The sequence below is a fragment of the Mesoplodon bidens genome (genome assembly GCF_964165515.1).
Source record: "Mesoplodon bidens genome assembly, chromosome: 19".
Taxonomy (NCBI): Eukaryota; Metazoa; Chordata; class Mammalia; order Artiodactyla; family Ziphiidae; genus Mesoplodon; species Mesoplodon bidens.
This window is the reverse complement of record NC_138179.1, coordinates 37,686,002-37,707,707: the sequence shown is the minus strand read 5'-3', so window position 1 is coordinate 37,707,707 and position 21,706 is coordinate 37,686,002. Positions and strand designations below refer to the sequence as shown.

At 53.5% G+C, this 21,706-nt stretch overlaps 1 protein-coding gene across 3 annotated transcripts in view; it reads left to right on the top strand.

The window, feature by feature from the left end:
* The window catches only part of SDK2 (sidekick cell adhesion molecule 2), a 263,209-nt gene that overhangs the window by 114,259 nt on the left and 127,244 nt on the right, over positions 1 to 21,706 (top strand). For all 3 annotated transcript variants that reach the window (XM_081220352.1, XM_081220351.1, XM_081220350.1), the window contains exon 2: positions 7,772 to 7,931. In XM_081220352.1, the coding sequence (XP_081076478.1) occupies positions 7,772 to 7,931 (160 nt within the window). The remainder of the gene's footprint in view (positions 1 to 7,771; positions 7,932 to 21,706) is intronic.

Here is a 21,706-nt window from a genome sequence, read left to right as displayed (position 1 = left end):
CCCCTGCCTCGTTTTACTTGACCCCTCCCGCCCACATCTGTTCATCTTCTGGACTCTGAGCTCCCTTAATCCCAGGCTTCTCTCCCTGCACCCCACTAGCCCAACCCTCCAAAACCCCACCGCTAGGTGGACCCGTCTCCCCTGGGCGGTTCTGCCCCATCATCCTTCCAGCATCCTCTGGACTCATGCCTGGTCAGCCTGCCTGGTTCACCCTCACCCCCGATCTAGTCCTAGGGCCGTGACATTGGAGGCTGGGGTAAGAATGCCCCTGCCACACAACCGGCGTGGCCCCTGCTTGTGGCTTCAAAGCCACGACCCTGAGAGAGGCCACCATCCCTCACTTACCACCTGTGAGGCCACGGGTCGGGATGTGAAGAGTGGGACAGCTCAAGGAAGCCGCATGTCACCTACAGAAAGGTCCAGAACTCTAGAACCTGCCAGATCTGGGTTTCCATCTGTGTGGCAAGGTCAAGAGACCAACCGTTCCTGAGTGTCAGCTTTCTCGTCTGTAAAATGGGGATAAAGGTAGTAGCATCCTTGAGAAGTTCTCGTGACACTTAACTGAAGAGATGGACGTAAAGCACTTAATGTGTGGGAAGTTCCATAGGTCGTATGAAATAAAGGCAGCAGGAATAGATGTGTGGGGAGAAGTGGGGTTTGTGGAGAGGGGCCTGTCCAGAGCCCCTGATTCCTCTGACCTGGGGCCCAGCCTGCTTAGGTCTGTGGCCGCCAGCCAGCTCCAGGGAGGGGACCACTTAGGAGGGCATGGAGGTCAATCCAGGACAAAGGTGACGGTGCAGAGGCTAGGAGGTGATGAGCTGAGAAAGTTTGAGAGAATCCCAACCTCCATCCCGTCCCCGAGCTTTCCAGAGACACTCCCGATGGCTGTGTAGTTACTGCGCGCCCAGAAGGGAGAACTGCTAAAAGAAAGAGGCTTTGGGGTCTTTCAGAGCTGGGAAGGGGACTGGTCCAGGCCCGGTGCCCCGTGAAGCTGGCTCTGGAGGGCAGGTGGACACCTTTTGGCCAACTAATTGCACTGGTGGTGGGTGGAGGTCTTCACCCTCACTGGCACTGCCAGCTGGCAAGGGTCTGGCTCCAGGGGAGGTGGGGTTCCCAGGCCTGGGCTGGCTGGGAAGTCAAATCCCAGGAGAGATGGGGGGGGGACCCCTAGAGAAAGGTGACATTACTGTGCTGGGGGCTGAATGGAGGGGAGAGGTTGAAGTTGAGATAAGCGTCTGTGTGGGGCTGTTTAGCCTGGAGCTTGGAGTAGAAGGATGACGCTAAGTGTATTTAGTGGGAATTTGGAGGAAAAGTCAGCCAGGGGCCCCCTGAGCTGTTCTGGGAAACGAGAAGGAAGCCCAGGACTGAGGCCTCTTTTCCACCTCTGAAGGCGGCTCTCCCTTCAAGAGGCTCAGGCTCTGGTGGTCAGGGACCCCCAGCCACGCCACACCCCCGTGTCCCATGCCCACGGAAGGCCTGTCCTTTTCTGCATCACCAGCAGGGCTGCCCGCGACTGTTGACCCTGCCCAGTCACATACGTGTTTGCATCTGTGTGCACACATCTGATTATAAATAAGCAATAAACACATTTGATTATAAATAAGCAATCCATACCTGTGGGACGCAATGGAAAAGTTGCAAAAAAGCGTAGAGTAAAAAGTAAACCCCTCCCCACCCAGCCCCCAGCCACCCAGTTCTCCTCCCTAAAGCATCATTGAGCCCAGTTTCTTATGTGACCCCCTAGAAAAAGCCTGCGCCTATACAGGCAAATCTATTTCTATCCTTGGAAAAAAGAAAAATACAAACTTGTGCACAAGTGGTAGCAGATTACACACCCCCCTCTACACCTTGCTTGTTTCACTTAACAGTAGCTCTCAAAATTTGTTCCAGAGCCTTTCGCTATAGAGAATTCTACTGTTCGGAGGTGCAATAATTTCTTTAACCATCATCACCCTCTTGACAGACATTCAGGTCATTTCCAGGCTTTTGCTGTTTACGAAACATAGCGTTGCCATGAAATGCCGTCACTTCGCCCGTGCACGGGTGTGTGTGGAGGAGAAATTCCTTGAAGAATTGGCGGATGGGGAGGTGCATTTCTAGTTTCCATAGAATTGCCAAATTGTTCTGCATAGGTGTGGTACCAAGGACAGTACCCAAAGCTGTGTGCGCGAAACCTGGGTCTCTGCAGGCTGGCCAGCCCGGGGTATTATCACACTTTCAGATCTTGGCCAAAGTGATAGAAAAAAGAAGTGCCTTATTGAGTTTGCCTTGCCTTTCTCTGATCACGAGGTTCAGCATCTTTGTCTGTGTTTCAGAGTTATTTGTAATTCTTTTCTGTGAACGGTTCATATCCTTTGCCCATTTCTCTGTTGGTTTGTTCATCTTTTTCTTATTGATTTATTGGAATATTTTTTATGTCAGGAAAATGAGCTCTTTGTCCATGATAGAAGTTGCAGATATTTTCCCTCGGTTTGTCATTTGTTGCTTTTTGTTTGTGGGCATTTTTTTTCCATGCAGGATTTTTATATAGTTGAAGGTGTCAATCTGTTTTATGACTTTCTGGAGTTTGTGTAGTACTTAGAAAGTACTTGGCGAGTTCTTTGCTTCGCCAAGATTGTATATTTTTAAACCCTGGCGATTTTTTTCTAGTTCTTTTAGAATTTCATTTTTCTTGTTTAAAACATTGATCCATCTAGAATTTATTTTGAGGTAAAATGTGAGGAAGAGATTCCGCTTGATTTTTTTTTCCCCCAGATGGCATCCTGGTTTTTCCAAGGCCATTTGTTGAATAATTTCTCTATTCCCCACTGACCTGAAATTCTACTTTCATCCTGCCTCAAACATCCCGTATATATTGGGGCATATTTCTGGACTCTCGTTCATTGCTTCATCAGTCTATTTGGACAAGAACACACTTCTTTAATTATTGCAGCTTTATAATATAGTTCAATATCTGTGCTAGTCTCCTCTGCTTACTATTCTTTTTCAGAATTTTCTTGGCTATTCTTTTATGGTCTTTTAAAATGTGAACTTTCAAATCACTTTGTCTAGTTAAAAAATCCTCTCTGTGTGTGTTTTCAAAGTGTTGATTCTGTCCACTATTCTCCATTTCTGGTTATCCCTTCCCACTGAGAATGTGGCTAGCAGGCCTGTTGTGTACAGTAGTCCAAGTTGTGTACTGCACAGTCCTAGAACTAAGGTTGAGAGGAGCTGCTGGCCCCTGCCAACAGGGTATGAGCTCTTCCCTCCAGGGGATCTGCCCATCTGCATATCCGATCAAGAATAATAATAGCTGCCTCTCCTATAGCATGCGCCAGGCACTTTCCTCAGCACTTTATGTTTTTTAATTTATTTAAGCCTCACAACAAATATATCCCCAACTTACAGCTAAGGAAACTGAGGTGCAAAAAGTCGAAGTAACTTGCCCAAGGTCAATGATTTGTGTTACCCACCTGTGCAGTCATGACACAGAAATCTGTTCCTGCACATAAGCATGCACGCACACACACACACACACACACAGAGAGATAGATTCACACTCAGACATACAGATACACATGCCGTCAGATATGCATGCAGACATACACAGAGACACACGTGAACACATACCTACGTACATACACAGGTGCACACAGGCACAGACGCTCAAAGACACGCACACACGCAGACACAAACGCACACACTGCTGTTCCCACCAGCATCCTTTTCCCATCAGAGTCTTTCCTTCAATGGCTCACACACTCCCAGTCCCCCTGCTTTGGGGCAGGGCCAGTCCATCCAGGAAAACCGCCTGGCTGGACTCCCTGCCCTGGCTCTCAGCTCTGCATAGGGCCTCCCTCCCAAATCCCTGTACCCAGAGAGGCAGAGGCCTTTAGCCTTTCAGGAAAAGGAGGTGTGACCGCATAGCAGGGACTTGGGGAGGGGAGCCTCGGCTTCTGCCAGACCTCCTTGTTAGGATAACCTGGGATGAGGGCTGCAGCTCTGAGCTGGGTACCCAGCAGGTTCTCAGGAAAGGCTAACCGCATCCCTCACCCCTCCACTTCCCCCAAGTCATTGTCTCCAGCGGCCTCTGGAATCAACCCATCCAAGCAAAAGCCATTCGGCTCCAGACTGGCACCCCACCCCACCCCCCGGGAGAGCCTGAGGAACGAACTGGCAAATGCAGACATGGGGGCGCATCGCCCAGGGAGCCGGGTTGCGGAGGCGAGGGTTTGGGTGCAGAGCGCGTGTGCCCGCGCGCGCGCGCGCGCGCGCGCACCGACTGTTCTGGCTCTGAGTCGGCCCGCCTCGAAGGGATTTAATCAGTGGGGGCTGGGAATGTTGTTGTTTTTAAACAAACAGGGGATGACAGGAACTAACAGAGGGTTCTTTTTTTTTTAACATCTTTATTGGAGTATAATTGCTTTACAATGGTGTGTTAGTTCCTGCTTTATAACGAAGTGAATCAGCTATAAGTATACATATATCCCCATATCCCCTCCCTCTTGCGTCTCCCTCCAACCTTCCCTATCCCACCCCTCTAGGTGGTCACAAACCACCTAGCGAATCTCCCTGTGCTATGCAGCTGCTTCCCACTAGCTATCTATTTTACGTTTGGTAGTGTATATATGTCCATGTCACTCTCTCATTTTGTCACAGCTTACCCTTCCCCCTTCTTAGAGACGCGATTCAAAGGGCTCTTGAAAGCTGCTGGAGAATGAATGCGCCTTTGAAGTGCGAACGTGTCCATTTGTTAAACTGTGAGCGAGCCGGCTGCCTCCGAGGGGTGGGGAATCGTTTTCCTTGGCAAATGGGGGCTTGCCTCCCTCTCTGCCCTCCGCCACGTCCAGAGGTGCGCTAGGACCCCAAAGCAAGGGATCCGGCGTCACTCTCCCAGGACACACTCTAGAAGAAGCGCCTTTTCTTTTTTTCTTTTTTAACATCTTTATTGGAGTATAATTGCTTTACAATGGTGTGTTAGTTTCTGCCGTATAACAGAGTGAATCAGCTATACGTATAACTTATATCCCCATATCTCCTCCCTCTTGCGTCTCCCTCCCACTCTCCCGATCCCACTCCTCTAGGTGGTCACAAAGCACCTAAGCTGACCTCCCTGTGGCTGCTTCCCACTAGCTGTCTATTTTACATTGGGTAGTGATATATGTCCATGCCACTCTCTCACTTCGTCCCAGCTTCCCCTTCCCCCTCCCCGTGTCCTCAAGTCCATTCTCTTCGTCTGCGTCTTTATTCCTGTCCTGCCCCTAGGTTCTTCATATCAAGAGGCGCCTTTTCAACCACCTGGAAGGCAGTGTGCTCACATGACAGTCGTTAAGAGTGAGGGAGAGACCTGCGAATACGTAGCCTCAACTCCGAGATGGGAACGTGCGCGGTCACACAGAGAGACGAGGTGGGGCAGGCTGGTCCAGGGTGCGCCTCTTGAGCGTGTCTGCACCTGCCCTCCAGTGGCCCCCACGGGGAGCGTCAGTAGCAGGGATGGGGTTCAAGGAAGACTCAGCCACGGAGTCTCCAGTGGAGACGGAGGGCATGCGGATGCTGCGCAGCCCGCAGGTTGACCTGGGGCCCAGACCTGCGTTACGGCTTGTCTTGAGTTGTCAGTCTGTGTGTGAGCTCAGAGTGAGGCTTTGTCACAGATGCTGAAAACCAAGGGTGCCCAATTCTGGTTAAATCTGAGGGTGAGGCCCCACTGATGCTCCAGAGATTCAACGTGTGATGCAGGAGGGGCCCCGATGCCCCCACCCTCAGCGGGCTGACGAGCCTGCCAGGCCGCGTCTTGATTCACTCCCTGCCACCCTTGAAGTCACCCCCTCCCCGACTCCTGACACGTGCCCCTTCCTCTTCTTTGGTTTGTTCCGTATCTTAGGCCAAAAGAATAGTGTCTTATGGTTTTCACCCTCTGGTCCCCCAGGGGAAAGTTAGCACTCGGACCAAAGGCATATCTGGGGCATCAGCCAGCACCGAGGATGATGGAACACCCACCCTGGTGGGGACACCCACTCTTTGATGTTGGGAAAGAAATGAACATTTGCAGAACATTTACTCTGGGCCAAGCATGGACCTAGCATTTTCACAATTCCTATCTCATTGAACCCTTGAGATATCAAGGTGGCTATTTCTCTTCCCATGTCTCCTGGTGGAGAAACTGAGACTCAGAAAGATGAATGCTTGTCCACGCCCAGGCATCTGGGAGTCGCAGGCTGAGCACAGATGGGAATGTGGTGCCAGGACCCCTCCCCCACCATGGGGCTGGAGGTCAGGACGCCCGGTGCCTGGCTTGCCAGCAGCTTCCTGGCTTTGAGCACTGCCTGCCCCTCGGGGCACAGTGTGATGGGTGGAAGGTGCTTGTACTTGGGTCTGGCAAGTCTGGACCTGACTCCCCTTTAGTGGCACGTGGCCGTGGGGTCCCCGAGACGTATCCCTTACCACAACGGGAGTGCTGCTGTGAGCGCCAGGTGATACGTGGGTGAGCTGGTGAATGGTGCTTTCTGGAGCTCACTCCCTCCATCTGTCAAATGCAAGGGCTCGGCAGCAGCACGAGCTCTGGGAGTCTCGCCTTAAGCCCATCTTCTCCTCCATCCGCGTTCCACCTTCATCAAGGCAGGTGCAGGACCCTAGGTGCTCAGCCTGCAGGGCTGGCTCCTCCCCTTACGGCTGTGTTGCCCTGGGCGGGTTTCTAACTGCTCTCTAAAAGGTGGATGATGATCCTGTCTGGTTGTGGGCTTGCGTGTGGATTAAATGAGCATATGTTAAAGCCCCAGGAACAGCCCAGAACCTAGCAGGTGCTTTAGTCCTTGTGTTGTCTCCAGATCCTGGCTCCTCCGCCAGCCCAGCCCATCCCCTAAAGGGCAGGTCTGCTCAGTGATGGGCTTGGAGGCGCTCTCCCCATTCCCCCCTCTCTCCCTGTCCTTTCGTCAACCCCCTTGTCTGTTTCACTTCTGCCCTTTTTCCCACTGGCCAGAGGGCAGAAGGCCTCTATTTCCACCCAAAGCTGTTGGTCTGAGTGGTCCCCTGAAGTCCGGGGTCTGGAGTGCGTTGTCTCCGTTGAGGGCAGCCGCGGCGGGGGGCTCGTGCTTGGCTGGACTGAGTCAGGTCACAGGGTTAGGGTAGGGAGCATAGCAAGCGCCGGACCCACACCCACGGCCCAGCAGTGCCATTTCCTCTGCCCCGACGGCGACCTGGTGTGGGAATGGGGAGGCCGAGGCAGGCTGGCCCAGGACCCGGGATGGAAGATCAAGCAGCCTGGCAGTGGAGGGGGCCCACTAGAGGGACTGTGCCCTTGATGCCTGTGCAGGGTTTCCTCCAGCCTTGGGAAGCAGGATTCAGGACAGCCCCATCACCTGCCACTTCTGTCAACGCAGGTGTCCCTGTTTCCCTTTCCCTTGTGACATTTATATTCCCTTTGGCTGAAGTGCAGTAAGCGCCGTCCCCCCCACACCACCACCACCTTCTGCTCTGGAAGGAGAAACCAGAAGCAAAGGGTATGGGCTGGACGGGGATCCCGAGGGGAGAGAGATGGAAGGTACTGGAGCGGAGGGTTGGCAGCAGTGGTGGTGAGCCTAGTGGGGTCTGGGAGGAGGGTGGCGGGGAGAACTCACTCTGAAGACAAGCCCTGAAGTCAGACTGACCTGAGTTCAAGTTCTTCCCAGGCATGTGACCTTGGCAGGTTACCCGCTGCACCTGCCCCGTCTGCCTCGGGGCCTCAGGGCTCCAGCTGAGCAACCGCAGGCAGGTGAGCCAGTGATAACCAGCAACGTTGTGTCTCTGTTTCCCGCAGATGACGTGGCCCCCTACTTCAAGACGGAGCCGGTGCGAACACAGGTGCACCTGGAGGGGAATCGCCTGGTACTCACGTGCATGGCCGAGGGCAGCTGGCCGCTGGAGTTCAAGTGGCTCCACAACGACAGGGAGCTGACCAAGTTCTCTCTGGAGTACAGGCAAGCGTGCCGCCCCTTTCTCCCCACCCAGCCGCCAGGGTCCTGCTGCGTCCTGAGGGGGTACCAGGGCAGTGGGCAGGGGCGCCGTGTGGCGGTTTTGGTTGGGGAGCCCCTGCTCCAGTGTTGCTGGGAGGCTGGGGTGACGGAAGTAGGGGGCCAGGGCCGCCCTTGCCCAGGGTGAGAAGACGCTGCCCTGCTGCACCCAGCAGAAGACGGCTGGGTGGCCAGGCAACCGTGCACGGGGCAGAGGGGATGACTGAGGTAGGGGAGCCCGCTGCCAGCAGCTAGACTGTGGCCACTGCTGTGACCAGATCCCCACCTCCCCTCCCCACTGAGAAGAGCCCTGCTCTCTTGGGGGAGCTGTTGGAGGGGCCTGGGTCCAGCAGAGGGGTAGGGCATGCAGCTACCTGGGGTCTGTAAGGGGCGGACAGATTCTACTTGGGAGGGCAATTCAGGGGGGACATGGAGGCGGGACCTCCCCCACTCCGTGCTGTGCCCTTGCACTGGGCTCTGGGTCGGGCTGCCCTTTCTTCCCCAGGACACTGCCAAGTGGGGATAAGGGAGAACAGAGAGAGAGAGAGAGAAAAACACAGGGTCTCCGTGAGGGCAAGTTTGCTACTAGAAGAGTGAGCAGTGGGGCAGCTACTCCCCAAGCCGGGTAGCCTCCAGCCTTTCTCCCGGCTCTCCTTCCCCCTGCTTCTATCCCCCTATCTCGGCCTTTTTTATTGGCTCCTGACCCTGTGCCTGGTGATTAATCCCCAGGCCTGATGTGCATAATTGGTTTTGTTGGGGAAACAAGATTGTCTTGCCCTGGGGATGTTGATACAAATCTGCCGCCAGGGACAGGAATGCAGATGAGAGGAGGGGGATTTAATTGCTTGAGAATCGGTCCTTTCCAGAAAACCATCCTTTTCTTCATGAAGCAGGGAGGCCAGGGTTTGGGGGGACCCCCATGCCCGGGTTCCTTCCGCCCCAGCCCTGGCCTGGATGGGATGGTGATGAGAGCTGAAAATTCGGCCTCTGTGCACCAGTGCCAAATCTCAGAGACAGAGTTTGCGGTGAAGTAGAAAAGAATAGCTTAATTGCTTTGCCAGGCAAAGGGGGACACAGTGGGCTCATGCCCTCAAAAACTGTGTCCCAACCTGTGATGATTTGGTGAGGCGTTTTATAGCAATAGTTCAGGGTGGGGTTACTGATAAGATTAGGGTGTATGTAGGGCCTGCAGTCCTTTAATCTGGCCTCAGGTGGTCTCTTTTGTTGTTGTTGTTAATTTATTTATTATTTATTTTGGGCTGCATTGGGTCTGTTGCTGCGAGCGGGGGGGCTACTTTTCATTGCAGTGCGCGGGCTTCTCACTGCGGTGGCTTCTCTTGTTGCAGAGCTCGGGCTATAGGCGTGCGGGCTTCAGTAGTTGTGGCACACGGGCTCGGTAGTTGTGGTGCACGGGCTTAGTTGCTCTGCGGCATGTGGGCTCTTCCCGGACCAGGGCTTGAACCCGTGTCCCCTGAACTGGCAGGCGGATTCTTAACCACTGCGCCACCAGGGAGGCTCCTCAGGTGGCCTCTTGATGAGCTTTTGTGGTTCTTGAGGTCATCAAACTGTAACCTTCCCTCTGAAATGAAGAATGCTTCATCAAGTAGTTCATCTTACATTTGTTGGGGGTTTTAGTTTTGTAAAGAGCTCAAAGATACTGTTATGTGTGTCCCTTGAGGGGGAACCAGGACCCTGCCCCAAGGCTGCACTATTGTTTCTTGACTGCTCCTCCCTTGTCTCTGCATCCCCTCCCTTCCCTGATTAGCAACTGTTCTGATCTGCCCTTTGGGACTCAGGGAGGGTCATGGAGGCTGAAGGCTATTCCCTACAAACAAGAAATGGAGGACACAGAAAGACTTTGGTGCCTAGGAGCCCCACGAGGTTCTGCTTGGTTTCAGTGGGAGTGGCCACTTTGGCAAAGGAGGGGGCAGGAGGGGCCGGGGCAGGAGGACCACCCTCCCCTCTGTGGATGGGGGAGAGACCTGGACCAGGATGCAGGAGGCCCTCCAGTGCTGGCCACTCTGGGCCTCGGTTCTCCAGGGAGCCTCCCAGGGTGGTCCCCGTGATGGTTTTCAGCTGGGGCCCAGAGCCATTCCTGAATGTTGTCTGGCACCCTGGGCAGTTTTGGCAGTGTCCATGAAAAGCCCCGGCAGCCGCTTGGATGGTGAACATGCCTGAATGGGCACCCCAGGAGCATGGTGATGGCATACCACACTCTTAATGGTGTCCTTGCCCTTGACTTGAGCTGGAGGCAGGACCCAGGAGGAGGAGGAGAGTTGGTTCTTTATCTGTTTCACAGCCATTCTTTTGGTGCCTGAAGCTGCAAGGACGTGGGGTGGGCATTACCCAGAAGCAGATTCTGGCTCAGCTTCAGGTTCAGACTTGCCCAGCGATGGAATGGGCTTCCTCTGGACACAGTCAGCATCTGTACCTGAAGGCATCCAGATGGTTGTCAGGGTGCAACTGTTGATGATGGTAATGATGATAACAGTCATTGGCAATGGAAAAGAATTTATTACCTGGCAGACGTTATGATGGGCGCTCTGAGAGCATCTTGTTTAATCCTGCCAGCAATCCTATGAGTAGGTTCCAGTGTTCTCTCCATTCTACAGACGAGCAGACTGAGGTTTAGAGAGATGAAACAGTCCACCCAAGGTCAAGTTGTTGAGTTGGGCTTCACATATAAGTCAGATGACTACAGGGCTTGAATTCTTTACCATCCACCACACTGCCTCTCATTGAAGAAAGATTGAAGCCATCGCCTCCTCCGTGTGTGTCCTAAGCATCTTTCTGCTAACTGTGCTCTGCACGTTCTAGAAAACAAAGCTCCATTTCAGAGCTTGGTGGGGTGGAAGTTATTCAGGGAGATGTAAATGGACGTCCATTCGGGAAACTCATCCTCCTGCCTCCTCACCCCCAGAAAGGCTGGCTGTTACAGCAGGGTGCCTGCTGTGTGCCCGAGGACAAGTCAATCAGGATTTTCCTCTAATCAAAAATATGCTGTGGGCTTCCCTGGTGGTGCAGTGGTTAAGAATCCGCCTGCCAGTGCAGGGGACACGGGTTCGAGCCCTGGTCTGGGAAGATCCCCCATGCTGCGGAGCAACTAAACCCATGCGCCACAACTACTGAGCCTGTGCTCTAGAGCCTGTGGGCCACAACTACTGAGCCCACATGCCACAACTACTGAAGCTTGAGCGCCTAGAGCCCGTGCTCCACAACAAAGAGAAGCCACCGCAATGAGAAGCCCGCGCACCACAACGAAGACCCAACACAGCCAAAAATAAATAAATTAAATTAATTTTTTAAAAAATGAGCTGTGCTCACAGGGAAAGATCTACACTCCTCAGTGTGGCCTTCAGAACTCTTCATGTTCTGCTCCTGATAGCACCTGCTTTAGCTCCTGCTGTTCCCATCTGAGGTAACACATTCCCACCAAACAGGACCCTCACACCACAGGTCCCAGGACAGTTCCTTTCACATGCCCTTTTTTATGCCTTTGTCCAAACTGTCCTGTCCCCTCCACTTGGAATATTGCCCCTTTCAGAACCTTCTGTCTCTCTCCTGCAGGGTTCCAACTCTTTCGGAAAGCCTTTCCTGATAGTACACATATGTGTTCTCAATAAATCTCTCTCTCTGTCTCTCAAACACACACACACTCATTTATGCCTCTCTCTGCCCTTTGTGACTGTCCATAATACATCCCATTATACTTTGCCTTCTAATTATTTACATGAGAGCCTGCAAATAAACCACAGAATGAAGTGAGAGCCTCAGGCACCTTGGAGGTTCCAGGAATCTCAGGTTCCTGGAGGTTCCAGGAACCTCAGAACCAAGAACTTGATATTGCCAGGCCCTCTCCCCTCTGGGCTGCTTGGCTGTGCCTGCCTCTGGGTTCAGACTTCATTCTCATGCAGTGAGTGACACTGAGAAGTTTGGGAATCACAGGCTCACAGCCACATGATTTCAGAGTAGAAGGAATTTCCCCATAGGAGTTCCATGTAGAAAGTCCCAGGGAAGGATTCTGATTGGTCCAGCTTGGATCTACCCTGACCAATCCCGATGGGAAGCAGCATGGAGTTCTGTGATTGGCCAGGCCTGCATCATGTGTCTACTCCGAGCCATAGGACGTTGCGCAGGCAGCCCCCACACTAGGGCCACGTGGTGGAAAGGAGAGTGAGAGCTCTTAGCAGAAGAAGGGAAAAGGGTGGTGGGGCAGACAGTAGCCCCCTGTGTCCACTTTACCACCCCTGCCTCCTGTGAGGGCCTGGCTCATAGCAGGTATTTTTCCTTCCTCCTTTCTTTTTTTTTTTAATTTTGAAAATTTTCAAATCTTGGAAGAATTATAAGATAGTACCGTAAACACCTGTATACCTTTTTACCATTCCCCAGTTGTTAATATTTTGTATCATTTGTATTCTCTCTTGCTCATTCTATGCACACGTAGATGCACGCATCTTCTTTGCTGAGTTATTTAAGAGTTAGTTGCAGACCTCATGTCAGTTCACCCCTAAGTAGAATTTCCTAAAAGCAAGGCATTTTCCTACAGAACTACCACACAATTTTCACACTCAGGAAATTGCACATTGATAAAATACTACTGTCTGACACACAGTCCACATTCAGATTTCTCCATCTGTCCCAATTATATCCTTTGTGGACGTTTTTATTGTTGTTGTTCAATACAGGATCTGATCAAGGACCACACCTTGGATTTAGTTGTCATGACTCTTTAGACTCCTTAAATCTAGAACTATTGCTCATTTTTTTTCCTATCTTTCACGGCATTGACAGTTTTGAGAGTTCAGCCAGTTTTGCAAGATGTCCTCCAAGAATATTACGTAGATACACATCCATTTCAATGCTTCACAATTACAGGCACCCTAAGTCAGTTTGCACCATTATTGGTGATGGTAGGTCTTACCATCTGGTCAAGGTGATGTTCACTAGATTTCTCCCTTGTCCAGGTATTGATGTGTCGTCTCCCCTTTGAATGATAAACTTGAGACTCTGTGAATATTCTCCTCCCCAGGAATCTCCCACCCAGTGGTTTAATAGTCATTGATGAGTCTTACCTGAATCAATTATTACCAAGGTGGTTGTGATAAGCAGATTTTCCATCATTCCTTTTACTTATATTAGTTGGCTCGCTTTCTTTCTTTCTTTCTTTCTTTCTTTCATTCTTTCTTTCCTTCCTTCCTTCCTTCCTTCCTTCCTTCTTTCCTTTTTGCTTTTCTTTCTTTCATTCGTTTATTTTTGGCTGTGCTGGGTCTTTATTGCTGTGCGTGGGCTTTCTCTAGTTGCGGTGAGCAGGGGCTACTCTTCGGTGTGGTGCGCCGGCTTCTCATTGTCGTGGCTTCTCTTGTTGTGGAGCACGGGCTCTAGGCGCGCAGGGTTCAGTAGTTGTGGCACGTGGGCTCAGTAGTTGTGGCTTGCGGGTTCTAGAGCTCAGGCTCAGTAATTGTGGTGCATGGGCTTAGTTGCTCCACAGAATGTGGTATCTTCCTGGGCCAGGGCTCAAACCCATGTCCCTTGCATTGGCAGGTAGATTCTCAACCACTGCACCACCAGGGAAGCCCAGTTGGCATTCTTTCTTGAAAGGGATCTTTCCTTTCTCATCCCCTTTAAAATAATTTAGCATCGGTACAAACTCACGGATAATTTTTTCTATTTAATTTTTCCTAATTTAATCCATTCCCGTCATTATTTGGACCCTCGTAGTAACCCAGAGTTTGCCAATGGAGCTTCTTCAAGCTGGATCTTGAGTCCTTTTGACATGTCCCCGTTGGATTTCTAGCACTTTCTTGCTTTTTGCCTCAACAAAATATTCGTTTCCTCTTTTGAATGAATACCTACTGAAAATCCCATCATGTAGGAGATTGGTCAGCTTCTCATTATGGTTCTCTCACCTCTGCTTTTCGCTGAGGACTTCCTATCTCATCCAAACCCCAGGGATTTTCTTTTGTTTTTGTTTTTATTTTTATTTTTCAAACTCCAGGTTTTGAGTCGAGTGAGAATATCCAATTTTCAGGCAGAAAGATGGCTGAATTGACTCAGCAGGTTGAGTGAAAAGAAGATTGGAAACACTGCCGTAAATTTAACTGTTTCCCACGCCGTCTCCAGAGAAAGAAGTTTGCATTCCCATTCAGTCTCCAAGGGTGTTTATTCTCAGCGGGATCTGTACCAGAATGGGCCAGGGGTGTGTGTTTGTGTGTGAGAGAGAGAGAAATCTACGAGAAGGAAAGCCAGTTTCTCCTTCTGAGTACCGGTGACCCTGGGGAGTTTGTGGGTCCGAATCCATCCATGGGGGCAGAGTGGAAATAGCCTGGACTTTGGGGTTAGGCCCGTGTACCGCTTACTAGCTCTGTGACTTAGGGCAGAAATACTTAGCCACCCTGAGTTTGTTTTCTCACTTTGGAACTGGTCACAGTAATGCCTACTTTAGAGGGTTATCGTGAGGATTAAATGAGATGCTATGGGGCAAATCCAGTTCCGGGTGCAACAGACATGAACTAAAGGGTACCTGTTAGGATTATACAGGGTATCATCTTGATAGAATAACGGGGCAAATAACAAAGCCGCCAGGAATCTCGTGTGCAGGTGAGCACACCTCCCTCCAAGGGGTCACAGGGCTCTGGTTATATATGATTCTTTAAGTCTCATATACACGTTTAATGGTTATGAGCGTGCAAAGCACATAGACGTGTTTGTGTGACTCCCTGACTCTGTGGGTTAGTAACTCACATAAAGGTCAGGTCCTCTCTGTTGCCTCTGGAGCCTCTCCCGCCACCCCCCTTCCCTCCCATGGCGGGGGCATCTCTCCAGGTTGAATCAGGTCAGCCTCCGTTTGCATCCATGTCACCAGCCAGGGCTGCATGCGTGGGGACTGTCCCGCCAGCTCAAGAAATGGCAGGTCAGGCACTGGCTGTAGGGGAGGAAGGGAGATGGACATTAACCTCCCGTCCTTGTGACCATGTCCTGGCAGAGTCTTCAACCAGATTATTTTGCCCCACCTGGGTAATGCCTTCTGCCATAATTATTCTCACACTTAAAACCAAATAGGAAAAACAAATCAGCTAGGCAGACCACACACACACACACACACACACACACACACACACACACACACACACACACACACACACTCCCACACGCAATCAGGCATGCGTATCCATAGAAAAACTGTTTATCCAGACTCACTCGGTTTCAAGAACTTAATATACATCATTTCACAGCAACACTGGGAAGTGTTATTACCCTCATTTTGCAGACGAGGAACCCAAAGCTCACAGAAGTTGCAGAATGTGGCTGGGCTCATCCAGGGAGCAAGTGGCAGATCCAAGGGGTCTGTCCCCTGAGTGCGTCTTGTCCTTTCTGCACAGATGCACACAGGTTCCCGATTGGGTTCCTTCTGCCCACTTTTGTCACTGTGTGTCGTTCTCTGGCCCAAGAGACAAGAAGCCGAGGGCCCCTCAGACCCTCTGGGGGGCAAGCGTGTGGAGACCAGCTGAGGCTGAGTCCCTCCCCTGAGGCCCCACATGGGCCCTGCTGGGTGTGGAGACGGGCAGGTGTGTGGAGGGGAAGCTCAGGTGAGCCAGGCCGGGCGTCTGGCTGGCCCCCGCTGTGTCCTCAGCCCTGCTGCCAGCCTGACATCCTTTATGGTGGAGCTGTAGCATCTGGGAGGTGCACAGGCTCGGTGGTGGGGAGAAGAAAGCCCAGTCGAGGCAGAGACCCACGCGTGAGCTGGCCCTGGCTGTGGTCACAAAACAGCAGACTCCTGCAGAGCAGCTGCAGCCTTTGAAATCCTTCAGAGGAGAGGATGAAAAGAAACTCCAGTGCCAGCTGCTTTGTCTCTGCCTTCTCCTCTGGCCTCCCCTTAGAAGTGAGAGCAGGCAGCAGAGGCCAGGGAGGCAGAGGCTGGTGGGCTTTCCAGAGGGCACGTGCCACGTGGGTGCCAGGAACCAAGCCACGCTCTTCCCCGCAGCGGTTCTGGGAGATTGGTGCTATTATTTTCTCTGCTTCTTAACTAGGAATCACAGTTCAGAGAGGTCCAGCGACTTGCCCAAGGTCACACAGCCAGATCTGGAGAGCCAGGTTTCACCCAGGATCTTTCAGACCCCAAGCCTGTGTCCCGCCCCCTGCTCTGAGCTGTCTTGCCGTGCTTGTCCTCTGCCAGGGCAGTGGCACTGCCAGGGCCCAGCTTTCTGGGCATGGCCCCAGCTAGCCTTCTAAACCACGGCAGAGGACATATTCACGGCTAACATATGGAACGTAGCATGGCCCAGCCCTGCTTTAAGTACTTCACGTACGTTAACTCTTTTTTTTTTTTCTTTTTTTGCGTACACGGGCCTCTTACTGCTGTGGCCTCTCCCGTTGTGGAGCACAGGCTCCGGACACGCAGGCTCAGCGGCCATGGCTCACGGGCCCAGCCGCTCCGCGGCATGTAGGATCTTCCCGGACAGGGGCACGAACCCATGTACCCTGCATCAGCAGGCGGACTCTCAACCACTGCACCACCAGGGAAGCCCCCACGTACGTTAACTCTTGATAACGAACACTCCAGGTGGTCATCCACCCCATGCTTGGCCCGCGAGGGCCACTTTCACCTAGGTTCTTGTTCTCAATCCCTGGACATCAGCAACTCCTAAGGGAAGAGACATGAGGGATGCATCTTCCTGGTTCAGCTCCCCACCGAGGGCCCAGTCATAGGACTAAGATAGACCAGGCCTTCTCCCTCCAAGCCTGATGAAGAAACATCAGGAGATGCTGATTCGTTCACCAGGCGGAGATTTAGGAACTTCTGCCTGCCTGGCACAGAACTAGGCAAGGAGAACAAGACCAAAGGCAGTGCCAGCCACCCCCCAAAGCCCCCCTTCCTGCTGCCCTTTAGAAATGTTGGTTCCAGCCAAGGGGCAAGGTGTGTACTCATGGCCCGTAAGCGCCTGGACCAAGGAGCCACAGCAGGTGCTGGAGGCCAAGAGAGTATCCTAGAGAGATTTCGGGCAGCCTCTGGAAGTCGTCGAGCTTGAACGGAGAAGGGAAGAGCCCTTGGGTGTGGCCAGGCAGTGAATGGGGGGCAGCTCTCCTGGTGCAGCAGGTGCTGGGTGCTGCTGGCGTTGTGCTCAATAGGACAGGAAGACCCCGCCCTCATAGATCATACAGCCCAGAGGGGAAGCAGATTTAAATAATTCTACAGGTATTAATGAACTCCAGGTTTTTTTTTTTGTTTTTTGTTTTTGGGTTTTTGTTTTTTTTTTGCCGCGCTGCCCAGCACGCGGGCGGGATCGTAGTTCCCGGACCAGGAATCGAACCCATGCCCCCTGCAGTGGAAGCGCGGCGCCCTAACCACTGGACCGCCAGGGAATTCACGGGACTCCAGTTTTGATAAGTGCTGTTGAGGGAAAGCACAGGCCAGAGAAGACGTTAGTGAGGCAGCTGAGACCTGGATGCGCAGAGTTAGCCAGGGCTGGCGGCGGGCGGGCCGGTTGCCCAGGGAGCGTTGTGTACACATGTCGAGGCGGGGGGCGCCAAACGAAGGCCAGGGAGGGCAGGATGCTGGAGAAGTGGACGGGCCGACCAAGGTGGGACTTGTCCTCTGTCTTGGGGTGCTCTTATCTTCTGCGAAAAGCTGTGTGGAGCCCTTGAATGGTTGTTCACAGGGAAGGGACACAGTCGGATGTCCATTGAAACAATATTTAGCCCAGCAGCTGGGTGGGAAGTGGACTGGAGGAGAGCGGTTAGGAGCTGGGCTGCTCAGTCACGGTGGGAGGGGTGATGGCTTGCACCATCTTGGTGACAGTGGAGATGGGAGGAATGCATGGGTCTGAGACTTCTGTAGGAGATGGAATTGATGAGACTCGATCAGCTGGGCGTGGCCAGTAAAGGGAGGAAGGCAGGCGGTGAGGCGATTGAGGAAGGAGGCACCGGAAGAGCAGGGGCTTTGCAGGACGTTGCTGCGCATGGTGGTGGGTGGTTGGCGAGACATCAGGTCTAGACGGCCAACAGGCAAGTGGATGCGAAGAAAAGCCCGAGCTGATGGTCTTGATTTAGGAGTCCACGTGACCATGACCACCATGGGGATGGGGAGGGTGAGGGAGCAGACCCAGCACAGAGGAGAGAGCGCTAGGGTCCCAGAAGGTAGACAAAAGAAAGGAGGTGACCGTCAGCCCAGCACAGTGAGGCCAAGAGGCCAAGACGGAGGAAGAAAACGGAGACTGGGGTGTTATGGAAGGACAGAGGGTGTTTTGAGAAGGACCAAGTGGTCAACTGTGTCAACTGCTGTGGATGTTAGCAACTCTCCGCTAGATTTAGGGACACCGATGTCCGGTGACCTAAGGAGAGTGGCGGTGGGCAAGTTGAGGAGCCAGTGAAGGAGGCACAGAGTGTAGGGGATCCTCAAGGCAAAACAGGAGTGAAGAAGCGGACGTCGGGAGGAGTGTGATGGTGGCGACCAGCTGATGCCCAGTGCTGCCTTGGGAGCCGGGGGAGGCACAGCCAGCACAGGATGACGGAGGAAGAGCCATGAATGCCAGGGAGAGTGTTCTGAGCTGCGTCCTGCAGGTGGTGGGTGGTCTTTGGAGGATTTGGGTCGGGGCACTCAAGACCCCGTGTAACCTGGTCCTGCCACTCTTTCCAGCCTCTTCTCTCGCCCACCCCCTGCACGAATGGGCTGAAGGATGGGTTTCCTGATGGTCTCTGTTATTAAACATCGCTGTGCTTTTTTTGCTCACCTGTCTCCTCCACCTGTGCTGTCCTTACACATCTCTTCTACCTGATACTCCAAGGTTCAGCATCAGCATCCCCTCCATAGGAATCTCAGTCCCGACCCTGACTCACTGTATGCCTGTGGGCAAACTGCTTCATCCCTGCCTCAGTTGCCCAGTCTGTTAAATGGGAACAATAAAACGAGTAGCCACCTCCCAGGGGTGGAGAAGGTCCATGAGATCAAATATGTGGAAGGGTGTCTGGTCATCGACGGCCCTGTAAGTGGAAAGGGTGGCCTGAAAGCCACCAAATAAATCCCGAATCCCGTCTACCTCTCTCCCCACCTTACTCTTTCTGGCCCCGGCCTCATTCCCACCCTCCTGGGAAGCCTGGGCTCTTCTTCCTCAACAAAGCCAGATCCCATCTGTCTATATGCAACCTCTTCGGGGTCGAATTGACTCCAATTTGACCGTGAGTCTGGACATCTTGTCTGAAAATTGAAGGCTGCTGGTGAGAAAACCGAAGTGCAGGAATTAGTTATGATGGGCATAAATTGAATTTTAATAGAGATGCCCATGGCATGGAGCCAGCGTACTGAGGCAGAGGGAAGGTAGTAATTAAAAGTTAACGAGTTTAGGGCTTCCCTGGTGGCGCAGTGGTTGAGAGTCCGCCTGCCGATGCAGGGGACGCGGGTTCGTGCCCCGGTCCAGGAAGATCCCACGTGCCGTGGAGTGGCTGGGCCCGTGCGCCATGGCCGCTCAGCCTGCGCATCCGGAGCCTGTGCTCCGCAACGGGAGAGGCCACGACAGTGAGAGGCTCGCGTACCGCAAAAAAAAAAAAGTTCATGAGGTTAGAAATGTCGTAACCCTCCGGGAGGGGTGGGGGAGGTGGACCGAGGGGAGGAAGAGGCCCCCAGCCGAGGGTGCTGTCCTCTCCCTGACCCGGAAGCCCCTCTCCCGGCTCCCAAGGATCCGGGGGTGGGGGGAGGCTGCAGGGAGGTGCCCGGCTCGCCCTGCCCGTGCACCCAAGGGGGCCCGCAGCAGCGGGGTAGGAGCAGAGTTTGAGGGACCCTCCGAGGACACCCCGTGCTGCCCGTGAGGAAGGTAGTAATGAGACTGGGGTTTCTTGACCTGGGTGTTCTTAACGTTTGGGGCGGGGTTATTCTTTGTTGTGCATCGTAGGGTGTGTAGCAGCAGCCGTGGCCTGGACCCACTAGATGCTGGTAGTCCCCTCCCCGAAACGTGAACCAAAAATGTCTCCAGACGCTGCCAAATGTGCCCTGTGGGGGGGCTACGTCACCCCCACTGAGAACCAGTGATGTAGAGTAAGGCAGCAATGCACCCCAGACTCTCCTAGCTGGAGCCAGAGTCAGGGGCCTGGCATGGGAGGGAGAGGCTGGAGGTGGCTGGCCACCCTCTGGTCCCTCTTGGGGTCTCTCCTGCCCCCAGTAACTGGACTTCCTGTGGCACAGAGTTGCTTTCGTCAATGCTGCATTTGCATTTGGTCCTCGGTGTGGGATGCACAGGGCAGGGGTGACAGCTCCGTTGCTCAGACGAGGCCAGAGGCTCAGAGACTCTGAGAGCCTGGCCCACGCTCATTCACCCCGTGGATGGAAGGCACCAGCTCCCCCAGGTGTCAGTACTGTACCCTGGTCTCCTCTGGGCAGTCCTGCTCTTTAAAGCCTTGGTGAAGGCTGAGGCCGTTGGTGGAAGGGGTCTCAGTTACCTGGAGCAGCCCAGGTCCGGTTCTTACAGGTGCCCAAGAACACCTCCTGACAGGGTCCTGAGGCCCTAAAACCTGGCCTATCCCACTCCCGGGGGTGGAGGCCTCCCCTTGCTTTAGGACAGGTCCTTCCTGGACCCAAGGGGACCAGCCACTCTGATGGGGAGTGACAGGAGAAGCCAGGAGAGAGGCGGGCAGGAGGCAGAGAGGCCCCGGAGGACCAGGACAGGTCGTGGGCAGCGAGGGGCACGGCTGGCTCCCCCAGCCTCAGGGTGTCGTTGCAATAATTATGCCAATTAAGATGAATAGGTTCAAAATGTGAGGGGAAAGAGGGAAAAAAAGAAGCAAGAGATTCTAAAACACTGGCTCTCTCGGTTTCCGTGGCAACCTGTTTCCTCACTCTCACTAATGGGTCCTGGCTTGGGCAGGGGGTGGGCCCCCCACTGCCGAGGAAGCCGGAGATGGATGGTAGGTGTTACCTTGCTGGACTCGAGCAAAGGGCGCAGTGGGGGCCGGCGGACACACGCCTGGGGGCTTGGGAGAGTCACAGCCACAGGATGGCTCCCTGGCCCCCGGGCCAAGCTCGCCACCTTACAGGCCACCATAGCCTGAGAGGAAGACGACTTGCCCCGGAGATGGGGCGTGAGTTAATGTCAAGGTTAGAATTCACGCCCAGGCCCCCTGAGTCTCCATCCAGCGCTGCTTGGAATTCGTCGGGCTACGAGTATGGGGGAACGCAAAGACTCCAAGATCCAGTTAGATTCAGTGATTTTTCCTTCGTCAGGTTGAGCATCTCAGTATATGCGGGGGACACACCAAGCTAGGGGTGGGGGTCATTCCCAGGCCCTGGGTCTCAGGCTCCTTCCTCTCCCCTTGGGTATCCGCTGCATCCTCTTGATGTCCCCGTGGCTCAGAACATCACTCCGAGGCTTCACAGCCCTGAGAACCCTTGGGAGTGGGGCAGGGAGGGCATTTCCCTGAAGCCGTAGGTTCCCCCTGAAGCTGGGGCAGGCAGGGAGGAGCTGCTCCCTGTGTCCTCACTGACACTTGTGCAGCTGGCACAGCTCTGGGGGCCCATCCATGGCCCACATGAGCCCTCGTTACTGAGTTTAATGCTCACTGGGTGGTTGGGGGAGGATGTTGCTAGGCCTCCCATTGTATAGATGGAGAAACTAAGGCCCAGGGGGTAAAGTGACACATCCAGGGTCATGCTGCAAATCAGGGCTGGAGCAAGGGACGTAGACCCGCTGGCGGCCCCGCTACACGGAACAGTCTAGGACACACAGGTGTGCGCACATGAACCACACCCTCTCTCCGTC